Here is a 15,599-nt window from a genome sequence, read left to right on the forward strand (position 1 = left end):
CATTCACACACACAAGCACACCTCACTCGCACATGACAGCCAACTCCGGCAGCTCCAGCTGCAACAGTACGATCACCAAAATACATCGGTGCATGCGCGACAGTGCACTGTGCCATGTTCCAAAACGCGATTTTTCACGGATTCGTATCTCGTGGTCTATTGATCACAGATATGAAGGGTAAAGTGGTTTGGATAACCTAGCGAACATTCGCATATTTATAGGAAGGACGGGCGTACTATAGCTATTCTACAAAACAGGGTCAAAATGTAAATGTTATAGACTTCCTCCAGCCTAGGCAAATTGGCCAAATCGGTTGATTCTTTGACATTCAGTATGGTCTAGAGTGGATCTTAGGTGGCTCATAAAAGCAACAGTTTATGATGCGCGGTTGCTGAGAAAATCCCGAAAAACCATGATTTTTGGCTACGAAAAGTACCAGTTGTGAGGATGGCCACCTCAATAATTTCTATTTAGGGCAGATCGTCGTAGTTTTCACTAAATGTTCTTAAGATGATGTCCTCGACGAACTGCGAAATTTTGTTCGATATCATTATCCGTTACAAAGATTCAGAGGTTCAAGGTTGCCCTACTTATGCATAAAACAGCAAAAACCGGTTTTTAGCCGTTTTTGGACCGTGCATCGCAATTATCTAAATAATCAACCATAACAAACGGATCAAGTTTTAACTTCTATTCCTGATACATTAATCTAAAACTCGGTCTACTCTAACAAGGTACACCCAAAAAACAATGATGTTTGGGTACCAAATGTACCAGTTGTAGTGATGGCCACTTCTAGAATTTCTATTCAAGGTAAGTCGTCGAAATTTTTACCTTATGTTCTTAAGGTGATGTTCTCAGGGAACCTTGAAAGTTTTTTCGACATTATTATTCATCATCATTCAAATTTACTGAACTTACGCACGCAAAATATGCATCTAATGCCCAGTCTGAGGTGTAAACGTAGCTTTAACTGACGTGGTGAACTCATTGTAACGGTTCTAGGGATATCGAAAGGCTTCTGTGGCCACCAAACTATTTTCTACACAGCGTTTTTTCACCAATAAAACTTTATGACTCCGGGCCTATACAGATATCTCCAAATTGGTACTGCAGTGACAAAAGATGGGCTAAAATGGTCTTAACATGCCTTAAAAAAACTTGAAATGACTGCCAGAAATTATGCAAAAGACTGCAAATTCAATAAAACATTTTTACTCTTTTAAGATACAAGTCATAAGTCGGGCGTCTTCACTGAATTTCGGTCGATGAGCAAAGCATCTAGAAAAAATGCAAGGCAAGCGATTTTGTGTTCACTTAATAGTATGCATAATTATTTGTTGTTTTTATGTGTCCAAGTATCAAAGTGTCAATACTTTACTGGCCTACAGAATTCGTTTTTTTAGAAGTAGCGGGAAAATATTTTGTTTTTTATTTAAAATATGTAATTCATAGAAAAAATTTCTAAATTTTAATCCAGTGCAAAATACCCATATTAAAAGAAGAAACAATTCATTTCCATTTAAAATAAATCCTGGGAATTTTAGCGAACACAGAAAGAATCAGTTGTCTTGTTCTAGCTCCGATGAAAATGTTATATCTATTAAAATGAGTGGAAAGAAACTACTTTTAACATTAGCGTCGTTCATGTTAAAACACTGCTGGTATGTGGCCTAGCTCACGCTATGTTATTTCTTCTGTTCGACGCTGCCTAACTAATTTTAACCTCTTGATAACGAGAGTGGCTATAGGTCCGCCATGTTTGAAGCAAATTGAAGTTCTGTTCGCCATGTTTTCTTCAGTCAAGGCATTCGTCTGCTGTGTCCCGCCCCCTTGTAACTGCGTTTGACTTACTTGAAATAGCCCATACTAGCTTTATTTTCTCTAGAACAAGCAATAGACAGCAGTGATTTCTGTGTACACTGACAGCAAAAAGGGATCTTTTTGTCGAAATATGGCTAAACTTTTCGACGTAGATAACACTACAAGACAACTCAAATAAGTCTGTCCATCCACTATAACGTTACTTGTTGCCCATAAATTAATGCAATTAGAGCAGGTACCACTAGAATATTACGGTGAAACTTCTAAACATGCTGTGGTTAACTATTAGAAACAGTAACGGGCGCAGAAATGCGATATTTTTGTCGCTATTTCAAAGTAAACAAAGCCTCAAAAACCAGTACACTGAGAACGAGAATATTATTTGAAATATGTGTTACAAGTAGTTAACACACGCATAGTAATTCAATAAAATAATAATCTACAAGAAAAGTAAAATAATTTATTTACATTTAATTTTTACAATGTTTTAACTGACATTCGTATTTTTTCAGTCTTTTCACTGACCTTTAAATAAAATAAGCTTCGTGTATAGTTGTCTCACAACTTTACCTCTCTGCTCAGATGATTTTGATTTGCATAAGTGATTTATTCGACATACAAAATAATGTTTGAGCAGCAGTTTTATCAGTTTAACATAATGTGTTTCTTCACCAAATTCAGTTTCTGTAAAAAGATGTTCACTGTTTATAAATAAGGAGCCTCTCATCAATTGAAACACTTCTGTCTGGAACCTCAACAAAACGTTTTTCCGACATTTCAGGATTATGTCCTCATTATTTCTGAAAACCTTCTCAGCAACATTACAAAGTTTAACAACATCATTAGCTGGATTGATTAAACTGGTTTCCACATCTTTCACTGCAATCAATCCAGTTCTTTTAGCCTCAATACAAGCAAAAATAACTTCTAAGCAGTCAGTACAGTTAATTTTGTTTGTCACCTGTCTCACTATACTTCCAGCTATGTACTCAATGGCATATTCAGAGTACATACTCAGTGAGGCAGAATCTGGCACATAATCATGGTCTACAGCTGCAGGGTTTACCTTAGCAAAAGGAAATGATGGAACGGTAGCAGGAGGTAGCATACTAGTATTTGATTCTTGGCAATTGCCATTTTGAGAACCTTCTATCTGTGGAATTAAGCATTTCCTGTATGCTGATCGAAACTGCACAGCATTTGGGTTATTTCTGTTTCCTCCTCTACTGCGAATGCTGGAGAAAAATAATTCCAAGTTATCTTGACTTGTTATACAGGTCAAAATATAATTGAGCTTTGCATTTTCTTTCCCAACATACAATTCTGCAATTTGCCTTATGCTCATTAAATTCAGCATAAGTCCATACAACGGCATTTTTCTGTTAGACAGAATAACAGGACTTCCATCAGAAAGCTTTAAAGACTTGAAATACTTAATGTATTCATTGATCCTTTTACAGACTGTGTCTCTGTTCCCTCTGAAAATTGGTGCCTTAGTGCCCTTGCCCATTGTGTGACAAGAATTTAATAAATCAAAGGCACTGTCTAACATTTTGATATATTTAACTGTTGCCTCACACCCATAAAATTCTTTAATGCCTAAATCTTTGCAGAATAACATGGCATTTGCAACAGAATTGCTAAGGGTTTGTGCTGCCAACGCCACTTTCATTTTTTGAGTATGGTACAGAATGCACTGCCTCCTAAGTTTGTTTTCAGCATGCAAACCTTACCTTTCATGCAAGTCCACTAACTTTTTAAAATATTCCCATATAATTATGTTATCACTGCCTGAAATGGTACCATCTAACAAAAAATTCTTTTCTGCAAGTAAATTATGTGCCAGCTTTAGCATGTGAGCTGTGTCAAACATGCAAAATATCCTCATACCATTATTTGAAGGGTGGGGAAACCAACACTGTGCTCCCTGTTCATCATATCTGATCCCTAAATTTGCCATTAAAGATCTATTTGTGGCAGTACCATCGCAAACCACAGCTACTATAGTAACACCAGTGTCTTCAAGTTTTCGGAAATACTGTTGTACCAAATTTAGCTTTACAGTAGAAGATAGGGAGTGAACTAAACAATAACCCACAGGAATTTTCCAATTTCTGTTTAGCGCTGTGACCATGAACACAAGAGCCTCTTTTGCTGCCTCTCTATCATCACTTTCTATACCACCCTCCCCAAAATCAACATAGCCTCTTATTTTTTCCCCATCCCAAACAAGGTCCTCCTTAATAGCCATCTCATCAAACATCAATGTTGCAAAAATTTGGGTTGTGCTATTCTCAACTTCAAAGGCAATTTTAGTGAAACCCTCCTCAGTAAAACCTGGATGGCCACCCACTGACATTGCCCAACGGCGAAGCGTTCTTGGGTGGGGTAATTCCACAAATTTTCGTAAGTAGCTGTATGCCTTGGTAGAATAAAAGTGTAGCTTCAGGGCAAATTTCCTTATTTGCTGAGAATAATGGCATACTTTAGCACTGCACTGAAGTTCCAATAGCTCCTTCAACAAACGAACTACATGTTCACTGTTTAACATATCAGAAACTGAACTACATAGCCTTCTTCACAAACCAGCAACTAAAGTCTGTAACTCCACTATTCTTCTTTTGTGTCGTACACTAAGTTGCTTCATTTGCTTTATCCGCTTCTTTAGTCGCACATTCTCTGCTTGTATTCTGTTATATTGTGTTTTCAACTTCTTAGGGCTTGGTAGACAGTAATTGTGGTCAGCAGAAACAGATGTGGGTCCGATAGGCACTGAAAGAATGCAGTTACATCATAAGTTTATAACAGAGTTACACCATAAGATTATAATAGAAAGTATGTAATTCAAAGTAATAAGAACACGGAGTAAAATTAAATTATAGACTTACTTTGTGCTAATGATGTCACTGTAACAACACTATCTTGCAAATTGTCGAAAGATCGCTTTCTGGGTTGTGGTCGTAATACTTTATCTTGCTTTTGTAAATGTGGTGGAAAATTAAAGATAGTAGGTACTGCTTTTGACAAAAGGCGCCTCTGGACATTTGTGTGGTACATATATTTCTCTTCAAAATGAGCTGAGCAGAGGTAACTGGCTGTAGTAGGAAACCAGTTTTCTCGCTTCATATTTATAACCCATTTTTTGTAATTTCCTTATCTTTTAAAGGAAATCTGTAATCAACGATAAATAAATTACTTTCCTGCATTTGTCTTAAGCATAATTACAGTTCCAATGCAAATGACTCTTTAATAAACATTAAAAAACGTGTGTCGTATTTCGGTTCTAATATACTTACTTATAATATGAAATATTTGTTGTTTTTTCGCTGCGATTTGTGCAGTTGAACGCTGAACACACTGCAGGCATGTTGACTTCATATTTTGTAACAAAAAAGTCAACTAGAAAAGTTAAATATTGCAGTAATATCACAACAGCTGACACACTTCCAACACACAACAGTAACGCTTTCCTAATGTTTTGACTAAGGAGAACATGGCGGCCGAGTTAGCGTTGGTTGCCGCTAGGAGCGCTGTAACTAGTATCTCAGCCACTCTATTAACTCGTTGCCTCTTGACGATGTCTGTTTGGCGTTGTTATATTTGGTGGTTTTTAACAGATTTGAATATGGTCACCACGGGCCAAAATCGATAGTCTGAAGACAGTCTTTGTGATCATAGACTGGAATTAAAAAAACAAGTTCTGCACTTTCTAGATCTCTGATTTATTTGCGACTATGTCGTTAGTTGTAAAACTCAGTTATCAAATTTTAGAAAAATTGCCCTGAGAATTCTGGAAATTGATAAACATAGTCAAACACTTAAATGTATACAAGTCAAAAGGAATTTCTTTGCTACTAGTTGCACATAAAATATTTTCCAAGATGCTATTAAACAGAATAGAAACAACAACAGGCAGTCATTTAGATTATGGTGGTTTTAGCTATGGTAAACCATTTTCTGAACAAATATTTAATTTATACGGGAGATTAATGTTTGCAAAAGATATTGTAGAAATGTATGCTGATTTCAAAAAGGCCTTAGATTCTGTTGACAGAGAAACCAAATAAGATAATCTGAGAACTTGGTGTAAGGTAAGCATCTACATCTACACTTTACAAACCACCATGAGGTGCATCGCAGCAGGTACAAAGGATAGGCAAAATAATGTGAAAAGTGGTAATAATGGGATGGTTGTGTTTGACGGTCAACATTGCAGGTAAGGCGCGCGTCTCGCTGGAATGTGCGTGTTCAGTAGAGATGGGAAAACTGAAACACGTAACTGTTTCGAAACAAATGAAACAGTACATTGTAATGTTTCGATACGCTGTTTCGAAACAGTGAAACAGTTTGTGTTTTGTAATCTAATAAACCTACACATTTTATCATCTTGAATGTCTACTGTATACGTATGTCCATATAAACATAAATGAGGTGCGAGAGCGCTAATCATATCGCAGAAAGTATGGAACTATCACTTAGGCGTCTTGGCAGTTTCGTATTACCTGAAGCAAATGCGCTGCTTTCGTGTCGTGGTGACTTTCATACTTTTCAATTGGCTGAGGACAGCCATAGCTGAAAACAGAAGAACCACCACGAACGGAACTGGAGGTGGGAGCAAACTGCAGAAACAACGGATATGCTACTGGGATTCCCACATTCCGTCAGTATGGGTAATATATCCATCTTGCTAATTTCCATGCACACAAAGAGAATCACTGTGGATAATAGGCACAGTGGCTATAGACTCACAAATAATGCCAAATGATTCGAATAAATAACAAAATATAACAGAAAAAATTTTGTCTTTCAAGGTTTTTCGAACCGTTACTATAAATTCACCATGCTTCCCAGCCCTTCCCGTTCACCATTACACTATCAGTGATATGTCAAACAGATTGCTTGCAATTATACCTACATCAGATTTATGTATATGTCTAATAACTGTCACTCTACGCCTTTTTTTATTCAAAATGTTGTAAGCTTACTTGCGTTTCTTAACATGATTACTGTACATGACCAGAGAAACGTGTGTTAAAAAAAAATTAACTGAATGATTTTCACATATCTATTATTTTGAATGTGAATAGTATGCGTTGTTTTATTGTTTGGTTAGTGTTTATAAAGCAGATGTTCCGCCATTTCGGAATAGGAAAGTCAGATAGAAACGAAGCTTTATTTTCGGATATCTTAAGCTTCATGCTATTGCTTGCCAAAAAGATTTCGACACTCTTGAAAGTGTTTCACAAAGTGGTATGTTGTGTTTCAGTACCTGTGCCGAACCCGAATCTCGTCCGACACAGAGCGGAATGAAACATCACTGTTTCGATACAATTAGTCCGTTCCAAGCACAGGTGGACTGAAACAGCCTTATTTTGAAACAACGATACAGTTTATGTGTCTGGCTCGAGATCGAATCTGTTCCGGTTATCCGAGACACGGGCGGAATGAAACACCACTGTTTCGAAACAGTGAACCACAGCCGTTCCGAAACACTGAAACAGTTCCACGTATCGATACACTGTATCGAAACATAGAAACAGTGGCCAAGTCTAGTGTTCAGTACAGACTTGCCATCAGTGCAATTTGTTTACGAGAAGTGCATACTTCGTATTTGCTCTGAGGTTGACGTGCAATGAAAGACCTATCAGAGTTCCAAAGAGGGCAGATTGCGGGGGCCCGATTAGCTGGAGCATCAGAAACCAAGATAACCAACTTATTGAATGATTCCCGAGACTGTTTCAGCAGTCATGACAGCCTAGACAAAACATGGAAAGACATCATCCTATAAACGTACTAGTGTACGCAAATCAAAACTAAGTGTCGATCGTCCGTCGTACGCTAACACGAATTGTGTCAAAACAATACAAAAATATGGCTGCTAAAGTGACTGCAGAGCTCAATAGCCATCTTCGAGACCCCGTATCTATCGACACTGTCCGCCGAGAACTCCATAAAGCGAATATTCATGGACGAGCTGCTATACAGACACAATTAGTGACGACGACAAACGCAAAGAAGCGTAATACATGGTGCCAGGAGTATAAATACTTGGACGGCTGATCAGTAGAAACACGTCATATGGTCCGACGAATCAACGTTTTCGTTATTTCCAACATCGGGACAGGTTTATGTCTGGAGAACACCGAAAGAAGCTTACAATCCTGATTGCTTAATTCAATTGCGTTGAGGTGGAAGTGTGATGGTGCGGGCAGCAATACTATGGTATTCTGCTGGTCCCATCATTACTCTCAAAGGCCGTGTTACAGCCAAAGATAGTGAACATTTTAGGCCGGTTGCACACACGGCCGATTTTTCAAATCTGACGTCGGCGGTGCCTGTGTGACCGCCGGCTGCCACTGGCGCCGACGGCAAATTCTGCCGCCACGGCCAAAGTAGTGGCGCACTTGACCAAATGCACGCTTACACACGTAGCGGTTTTTCTACCGTCTGCAGCTGTTATGTTCAGTGTGAATAGAGTCGAGTCGTGGTATTCACAGTTGCTAACTGGTTTCTTCTTTCAGACATGAGTAATCTAGACATAGATAATGAATTCGTCCACTACAATGGACATCAATTTCTAATACTACACTCCTGGAAATTGAAATAAGAACACCGTGAATTCATTGTCCCAGGAAGGGGAAACTTTATTGACACATTCCTGGGGTCAGATACATCACATGATCACACTGACAGAACCACAGGCACATAGACACAGGCAACAGAGCATGCACAATGTCGGCACTAGTACAGTGTATATCCACCTTTCGCAGCAATGCAGGCTGCTATTCTCCCATGGAGACGATCGTAGAGATGCTGGATGTAGTCCTGTGGAACGGCTTGCCATGCCATTTCCACCTGGCGCCTCAGTTGGACCAGCGTTCGTGCTGGACGTGCAGACCGCGTGAGACGACGCTTCATCCAGTCCCAAACATGCTCAATGGGGGACAGATCCGGAGATCTTGCTGGCCAGGGTAGTTGACTTACACCTTCTAGAGCACGTTGGGTGGCACGGGATACATGCGGACGTGCATTGTCCTGTTGGAACAGCAAGTTCCCTTGCCGGTCTAGGAATGGTAGAACGATGGGTTCGATGACGGTTTGGATGTACCGTGCACTATTCAGTGTCCCCTCGACGATCACCAGTGGTGTACGGCCAGTGTAGGAGATCGCTCCCCACACCATGATGCCGGGTGTTGGCCCTGTGTGCCTCGGTCGTATGCAGTCCTGATTGTGGCGCTCACCTGCACGGCGCCAAACACGCATACGACCATCATTGGCACCAAGGCAGAAGCGACTCTCATCGCTGAAGACGACACGTCTCCATTCGTCCCTCCATTCACGCCTGTCGCGACACCACTGGAGGCGGGCTGCACGATGTTGGGGCGTGAGCGGAAGACGGCCTAACGGTGTGCGGGACCATAGCCCAGCTTCATGGAGACGGTTGCGAATGGTCCTCGCCGATACCCCAGGAGCAACAGTGTCCCTAATTTGCTGGGAAGTGGCGGTGCGGTCCCCTACGGCACTGCGTAGGATCCTACGGTCTTGGCGTGCATCCGTGCGTCGCTGCGGTCCGGTCCCAGGTCGACGGGCACGTGCACCTTCCGCCGACCACTGGCGACAACATCGATGTACTGTGGAGACCTCACGCCCCACGTGTTGAGCAATTCGGCGGTACGTCCACCCGGCCTCCCGCATGCCCACTATACGCCCTCGCTCAAAGTCCGTCAACTGCACATACGGTTCACGTCCACGCTGTCGCGGCATGCTACCAGTGTTAAAGACTGCGATGGAGCTCCGTATGCCACGGCAAACTGGCTGACACTGACGGCGGCGGTGCACAAATGCTGCGCAGCTAGCGCCATTCGACGGCCAACACCGCGGTTCCTGGTGTGTCCGCTGTGCCGTGCGTGTGATCATTGCTTGTACAGCCCTCTCGCATTGTCCGGAGCAAGTATGGTGGGTCTGACACACCGGTGTCAATGTGTTCTTTTTTCCGTTTCCAGGAGTGTATATTGTGTACTAATGTGTGTTTGTTTATTTAAAGTTTTGGTAATGTAGATATTTTGTATCTTTCTTCGGAATATTATCATTAAATACCGTTACTTTAAAACTAGTTTGAAAATGATTATCCCAAACTTAGTTCAGTGTTATTGCCAGCATTTCTACAGGTTGAATACAATTCCTCATTTTGGTATTTTTACGCTGAATAGTATCTTTCAACCGCCCATGGAGCCTGTCAAAGGTAGACACCGACATTCTGAAATAATTGAAGAATTTCGTGCCATCCTGCCTCAACTCTTCAAACAACGTGCAGAAAGCTCCAGCCTCCCTTCTTCTTTCATTAATTGGATGCACCCAAATTAATCGATTATTTCTTCTCCTTTTCATTCGTCGACGTAATAACAATAAACTTGTAATTCGCACTCTGTTCATTTCAGACGACACCGTGTGCTTAAAAGCAACAAATACTTCAAATAAAGTAGTAAAATTGTGTGAACTGGTTTGATCATGAACGAGCACTGCCAGTAAAAAACTGCCTGACTCGTTTAGATGCCCAAGCGCACCGCAAAGCGAATAGCCTGCAACACGTAAGCTGTTGACGACGGAGATTTTACCGCCGTGTGTGTGAACGCTAGAATTCTGCGAGTGGCGACGGTCAACTGACCGCGGCGGAAAAAATCCGCCTTGTGTGCAACCGGCCTTAGGTGATCAGGTACAGCCCATGATTCAAATGTTGTCAGGACGATAATGCATCCATTCACACAGCCAGGACAGTACACTCGTGGTATGAGGAGCACGCAGCTGAACTGCAGCGTCTTCCCTAACCAGCTTATCCCCCGGACTTGAACGTTATCGAACCCTTCTGGGCAGTATTGCAGCGCTGACTCCGGAGTCGATTTTCGCTTCCCTCGTCAGTACAGGAGTTAGAAGAGGTTCTGATCGAAGAGTGGCATAACATTCCACTGGAGACTATACAATCATTATATGCCAGTATCCAAGCAGAATCGCAGCTGTACTACGGGCAAATGGGGGTCCAACCCCCTATTAATAAACCATTCCCAAGTAAGTACAGGTGTTCACATTATTTTTTCTGTCCCCTGTATGTCCCACTATACCAGTTATTGGGGTTTTTTCTTATTCCATTCATATATGGATATCGGGAAGAGTGATTGTTTGAATGCTTCTGCGCTTACACTCATTTTCCTAGTCTTATCTTCATGATTCCTAAGAAGTGAGCGATACCTGGGGGGCTGTAGTACATTTCTAGAGTACTTTGTTAATAGACTTCCTCAGGATAGTTTACGCCTATCTTCAAGAGTATCTCAGTTCAGTTCCTTCGGTATCTATGTGACACTCTCCCATGGGTTAAACAAACCTGTGGCCATTCGTGCTGCCCTGCTCTGTATAAGTTCAGTATCCCCTTTTAGTCATATCTGGTGAGCGTGTTCCACACACATGGGCAGCTTTCCAGAACTGATTGCACAAATGATTTGTAAGCAATCTCTTTTGTAGATTGATTGTAGATTGATTCTACCAAGAAACCAAAGCAAATGTAATTCGTAAAAACATTTACAGACACAGTATCGAAAGTGAATTTCATGGTAACAATATCAAGGTAATGGCTGATCCCAAATTCTTTTCAATTGTGTTCTAAAAAAATATTGAGAATTTGCATTGAAATACGGAATGTGTAGGAGGTTTCATCAACAAGGTTGGAAAGAGGAAAGTATTGGAATAAACTGTTTTGCAATTGCAGATGACTGCTATACTTTCTGAAAAAGTGACATCTTCTGTAACATAAATTTATGTTTTAGAAGAGATAGTCAGGAGAGCCAGCTTAAGAATTTCTGCAGAAAAAAGAAACAAATTTTTAACTAACATTAAAAATGCACGAGAACTTCTGAAAACTTATTGGCCAAAAAGGGAGTGTTTCAAAATTTAAATATTTTGGGTTGATTATCCAAAGAGATGGTTGGAAAAAACGGCTATAGAAGAAAGGATACATAAAATGAAAAGGGTATGTGGACTAAAGACTTTTACAATAAAAAATGCCTGTCTAAAAATGCAAATAAGACTTTACACCACGGTAGTGATACCGGAATGTCAATATGCAATCGAAAGTCTAACATTAAAATACAATTTACGTCAATTTGGAATACAAGTAAGGCGAATCATTTGGACAATATTAGGTCCACGAAAAATTATGGAAAGTTGGGAATTACGAAGTATCGGTAATGATGAAATTTATGGAAACATAGGTAATGAGAAAAAAGTAGCCATATTTTTTGGACATTTATATCGAACGCAAGACAATACATGAAAGAAAGAGATTAATGACAAGATTAATCCACGAAGTAAAAAGAGGATTTAGAAAGAAATAACATAAATCTTCAGAAACATCTACCAGAGACATATTTAGGGAAAAAGTAACTTTCTAGCCTTTAACTTCGCAGACTCTTTCAGAATAGAAGTTGAATCTATTGACTTTAAAATACCGGTATGGCTTTTAGTGAGAGTCCACAGAATCGTCTTTGAGAAAGTGTTGCTCTAGGGTCGTGGTCCTCAAACTGCATGCGGCCCAGATAAAGTATTCGTGCGGCCCGCGGTTCTCAGCCGTATTTTATGATTAAAAAATAGAAAAAAGATAATATCGTGTAAAGAAAACTTACGTTAAACTAACACTTTCCACATCATTATGAAATGTCGTATTCGCGGTCTATGGAACAAGTACTAACGAAATGTAATGTAATGTATGTGTCTACCAACTATAAACTGAATTCAGAAACGTCCACTAACGTTAAGAGCTTCTTAATAGTGCGGTTTTCCTCCTCAGTAAGAAATAAAAATTCTTTCAGGGACACTGATATTATATCATCAATTCTAATTGACACCCGTGCATTCGGCCATGAGCTAAGAAAAGTTGGCCGTTGGCCGCTTACCTCAGAAGCACAGAGAAGTTGCAGCATTAGAAAATTGCAGCGAAATGCAGGAAGATCTGCAGCGGATAGGCACTTGGTGCAGGGAGTGGCATCTGACCCTTAACATAGACAAATGTAATGTATTGCGAATACATAGAAAGAAGGATCCTTTACTGTATGATTATATGATAGCGGAACAAACACTGGTAGAAGTTACTTCTGTAAAATATCTGGGAGTATGCGTGTGGAACGATTTGAAGTGGAATGATCACATAAAAGTAATTGTTGGTAAGGCGGGTGCCAGGTTGAGATTCATTGGGAGAGTCCTTAGAAAATGTAGTCCATCAACAAAGGAGGTGGCTTACAAAACACTCGTTCGACCTATACTTGAATATTGCTCATCAGTGTGGGATCCGTACCAGGTCGGGTTGACAGAGGAGATAGAGAAAATCCAAAGAAGAGCGGCGCGTTTCGTCACAGGGTTATTTGGTAAGCGTGATAGCGTTACGGAGATGTTTAGTAAACTCAAGTGGCAGACTTTGCAAGAGAGGCGCTCTGCATCGCGGTGTAGCTTGCTGTCCAGGTTTCGAGAGGGTGCGTTTCTGGATGAGGTATCGAATATATTGCTTCCCCCTACTTATACCTCCCGAGGAGATCACGAATGTAAAATTAGAGAGATTCGAGCGCGCACGGAGGCTTTCCGGCAGTCGTTCTTCCCGCGAACCATAAGCGACAGGAACAGGAAAGGGAGGTAATGGTAATGGCACATAAAGTGCCCTCCGCCACACACCGTTGTGTGGCTTGCGGAGTATAAATGTAGATGTAGATCTTAAGTGGCGTCGCCACCTGGGGTGGGGGTGGGAGGAGGGTTAGAGGATGTGAGAGAGGAATGTTTTATCGTTTGCGTTCCAGTATTAACAACTCACAGGCGTGCAAGATCACGAACCAGTCAGATACTATCACCCAATTTACATGAGGCTGCCAAAACTGGATTTCGTAAAACGCTTCAAAATTGATTCTGGAAATCCGCTTCTAGTTGCCGGTTTAACAATTTCGCAATTGTTTTTCGCTTCCGTGTACACGCAACCGGTTTTGAACGTGGTTGGGTTGTCGCGTTGTGTCTTGCTTTCAGAATATTCGGTTAGTATGGACGTAAGGACGTAAGTGAAGGAGAAGCAGAAATGTTAGACTGAGCATGAAGCCGTATTGTTTCAATGAGGAGAATTAACGATTGTGCTGACTGAATCAGAAACTGGATAAGCTGTTTTCCAGACGTCATATTTAACTGGGATAGCAAATCAGCTGCAGACCTTAACATGGAAACACAACAAGCAAAAACGATTTCCGAAATTTGGTTTTCGTCTTTCAGAAGATGTGGCGCATGTAAACGCAGTGAATAGCATAAATTCTGACACACTGATGACATGGATTCATGAATACTCATTATAAAAACAATCTTCTTGAAGTGTGATAACTGATCATGATATCTTGTTGCAGAAGCTAAGAAATTATGGAATACGAGGCCTACCAAACAAGTGGATCCATTCTTACTTGTATGAGCCTTGAGAGACCACTCAAATGAAATACAAAGATATAAAAATGCACACAATTTCTAATTTTTATAGTTATGCACAAAAAAATCAGATAAGGAGCCCCTCAAGGATAAGTCCTTGGGCCTATTATTTTTATTCTTTATGTTAATGATCTGTCAAAAAAAATTAACTAAAGTGACAACAGTACTTTTTAGCTGCATATGTAATACAAGATTTAAAACAATGGTTCAGTCCAAATAAGCTAATAATAAATTCTGAAAAAACTGTGTCAGTCATTTTTCACACTTCACAGAAACTGCACCCAGCAACACCAATTTTTAACATTGATGGAAAAACTGTCACATCTACGAATTTAACAAAATTTTTAGGTATACGTATTCAGGATAACCTGAAATGAGAGACATGTATGAATAATTTAAATAAAGACCTAAGTACAGCTACACATGCTGTAAAAATCCTCTCACAAAATACAAGTCGTACATCACTGCTCACGATGTACCACAGCAGTATCTATTCGCTAGCGATGTATGGAATTATCTTTTGGGGGAACTCCATATGTAGCAGAAAAAAATTAGGCTACAAAAAATATTGTTAGAATAATAACACAGGCTAAATTCAGAGACTCGTGTAGACCAGTATACTGCCTCTTTCTTGTTTATACAGGAAGTTTCAAAGTTTTTGACAGGTGAGCATTGAGGGTTTCAGAAGCGGTCGGTAGAGTTCGTGTGGCAATATGGCCATCATTCCGTTTCACTGTTAGTTGTGAGTGAGATGGTGACTGACGAGCACAAGGTTTTCTGTGTTCTTGAGTTTGCGAAAAGTGAGTCACAAATTGCAGTGCAGTGGGCATTCCGTACCAGATTTGGTGTTCAACCACCAACTCACAAAAGCATTAGCTGTTGGTTTAAAATATTTAAATAGACTGGGAGTGTGTGCAAAGGAAAAAGCACAGGTCGACCTTGTGTGTCAGAGGATGATGTCTGATGGATTCAAGAAAGTTTTGTGCACAGTCCCAGTAAGTCTACCAACAGAGCCAGTCGAGAACTTGAAATACCGCTACCAACTGTATAGAAAGTTCTGAGATGGCGTTTGCTGTACAAGCTCCGCCAATTACAACTTGTGCAGGCTATCAACTCCAATAACAAAGAGAAGCGTCTCACATTGTGTGGTAATATGCTAGCAAAGATGGAGGATGACGCATTTGTGTAATTTTTAGCAATTAAGCGACGTTCCATCATAGTGGAAAAGTCAAAAGACACAATGTTCACCTGTTGGGTATGGAAAATCCATATTCACCATTGA

General features: G+C 40.4%; 2 protein-coding genes across 2 annotated transcripts in view; one reads left to right on the forward strand and one right to left on the reverse strand.

Moving 5' to 3' along the window:
- Positions 1 to 15,599, forward strand: part of LOC124612908 (cytochrome P450 4C1-like) — a 109,243-nt gene that overhangs the window by 17,916 nt on the left and 75,728 nt on the right. The window lies entirely within an intron of this gene.
- Positions 4,404 to 4,951, reverse strand: LOC124613574 (THAP domain-containing protein 2-like). The gene is made up of 2 exons (XM_047142288.1): positions 4,714 to 4,951; positions 4,404 to 4,597 (listed from the first exon to the last, which is right to left on the reverse strand). Exons 1-2 carry the CDS (start codon positions 4,949 to 4,951, stop codon positions 4,404 to 4,406), a joined length of 432 nt encoding a protein of 143 aa, XP_046998244.1.

The sequence above is a fragment of the Schistocerca americana genome, chromosome 4, assembly GCF_021461395.2.
Source record: "Schistocerca americana isolate TAMUIC-IGC-003095 chromosome 4, iqSchAmer2.1, whole genome shotgun sequence".
In the NCBI taxonomy this organism is placed as follows: Eukaryota; Metazoa; Arthropoda; class Insecta; order Orthoptera; family Acrididae; genus Schistocerca; species Schistocerca americana.

What these genes read in the sequence shown, in the direction of transcription:
- LOC124613574 (XM_047142288.1), bottom strand. Translation starts at nt 4,951, where the DNA reads ATGAAGCGAGAAAACTGGTTTCCTACTACAGCCAGTTACCTCTGCTCA. An exon ending in AGTGACATCATTAGCACAAA is followed by an intron (nt 4,598 to 4,713) that starts GTAAGTCTATAA and finishes GCATTCTTTCAG; the next exon opens with TGCCTATCGGACCCACATCT.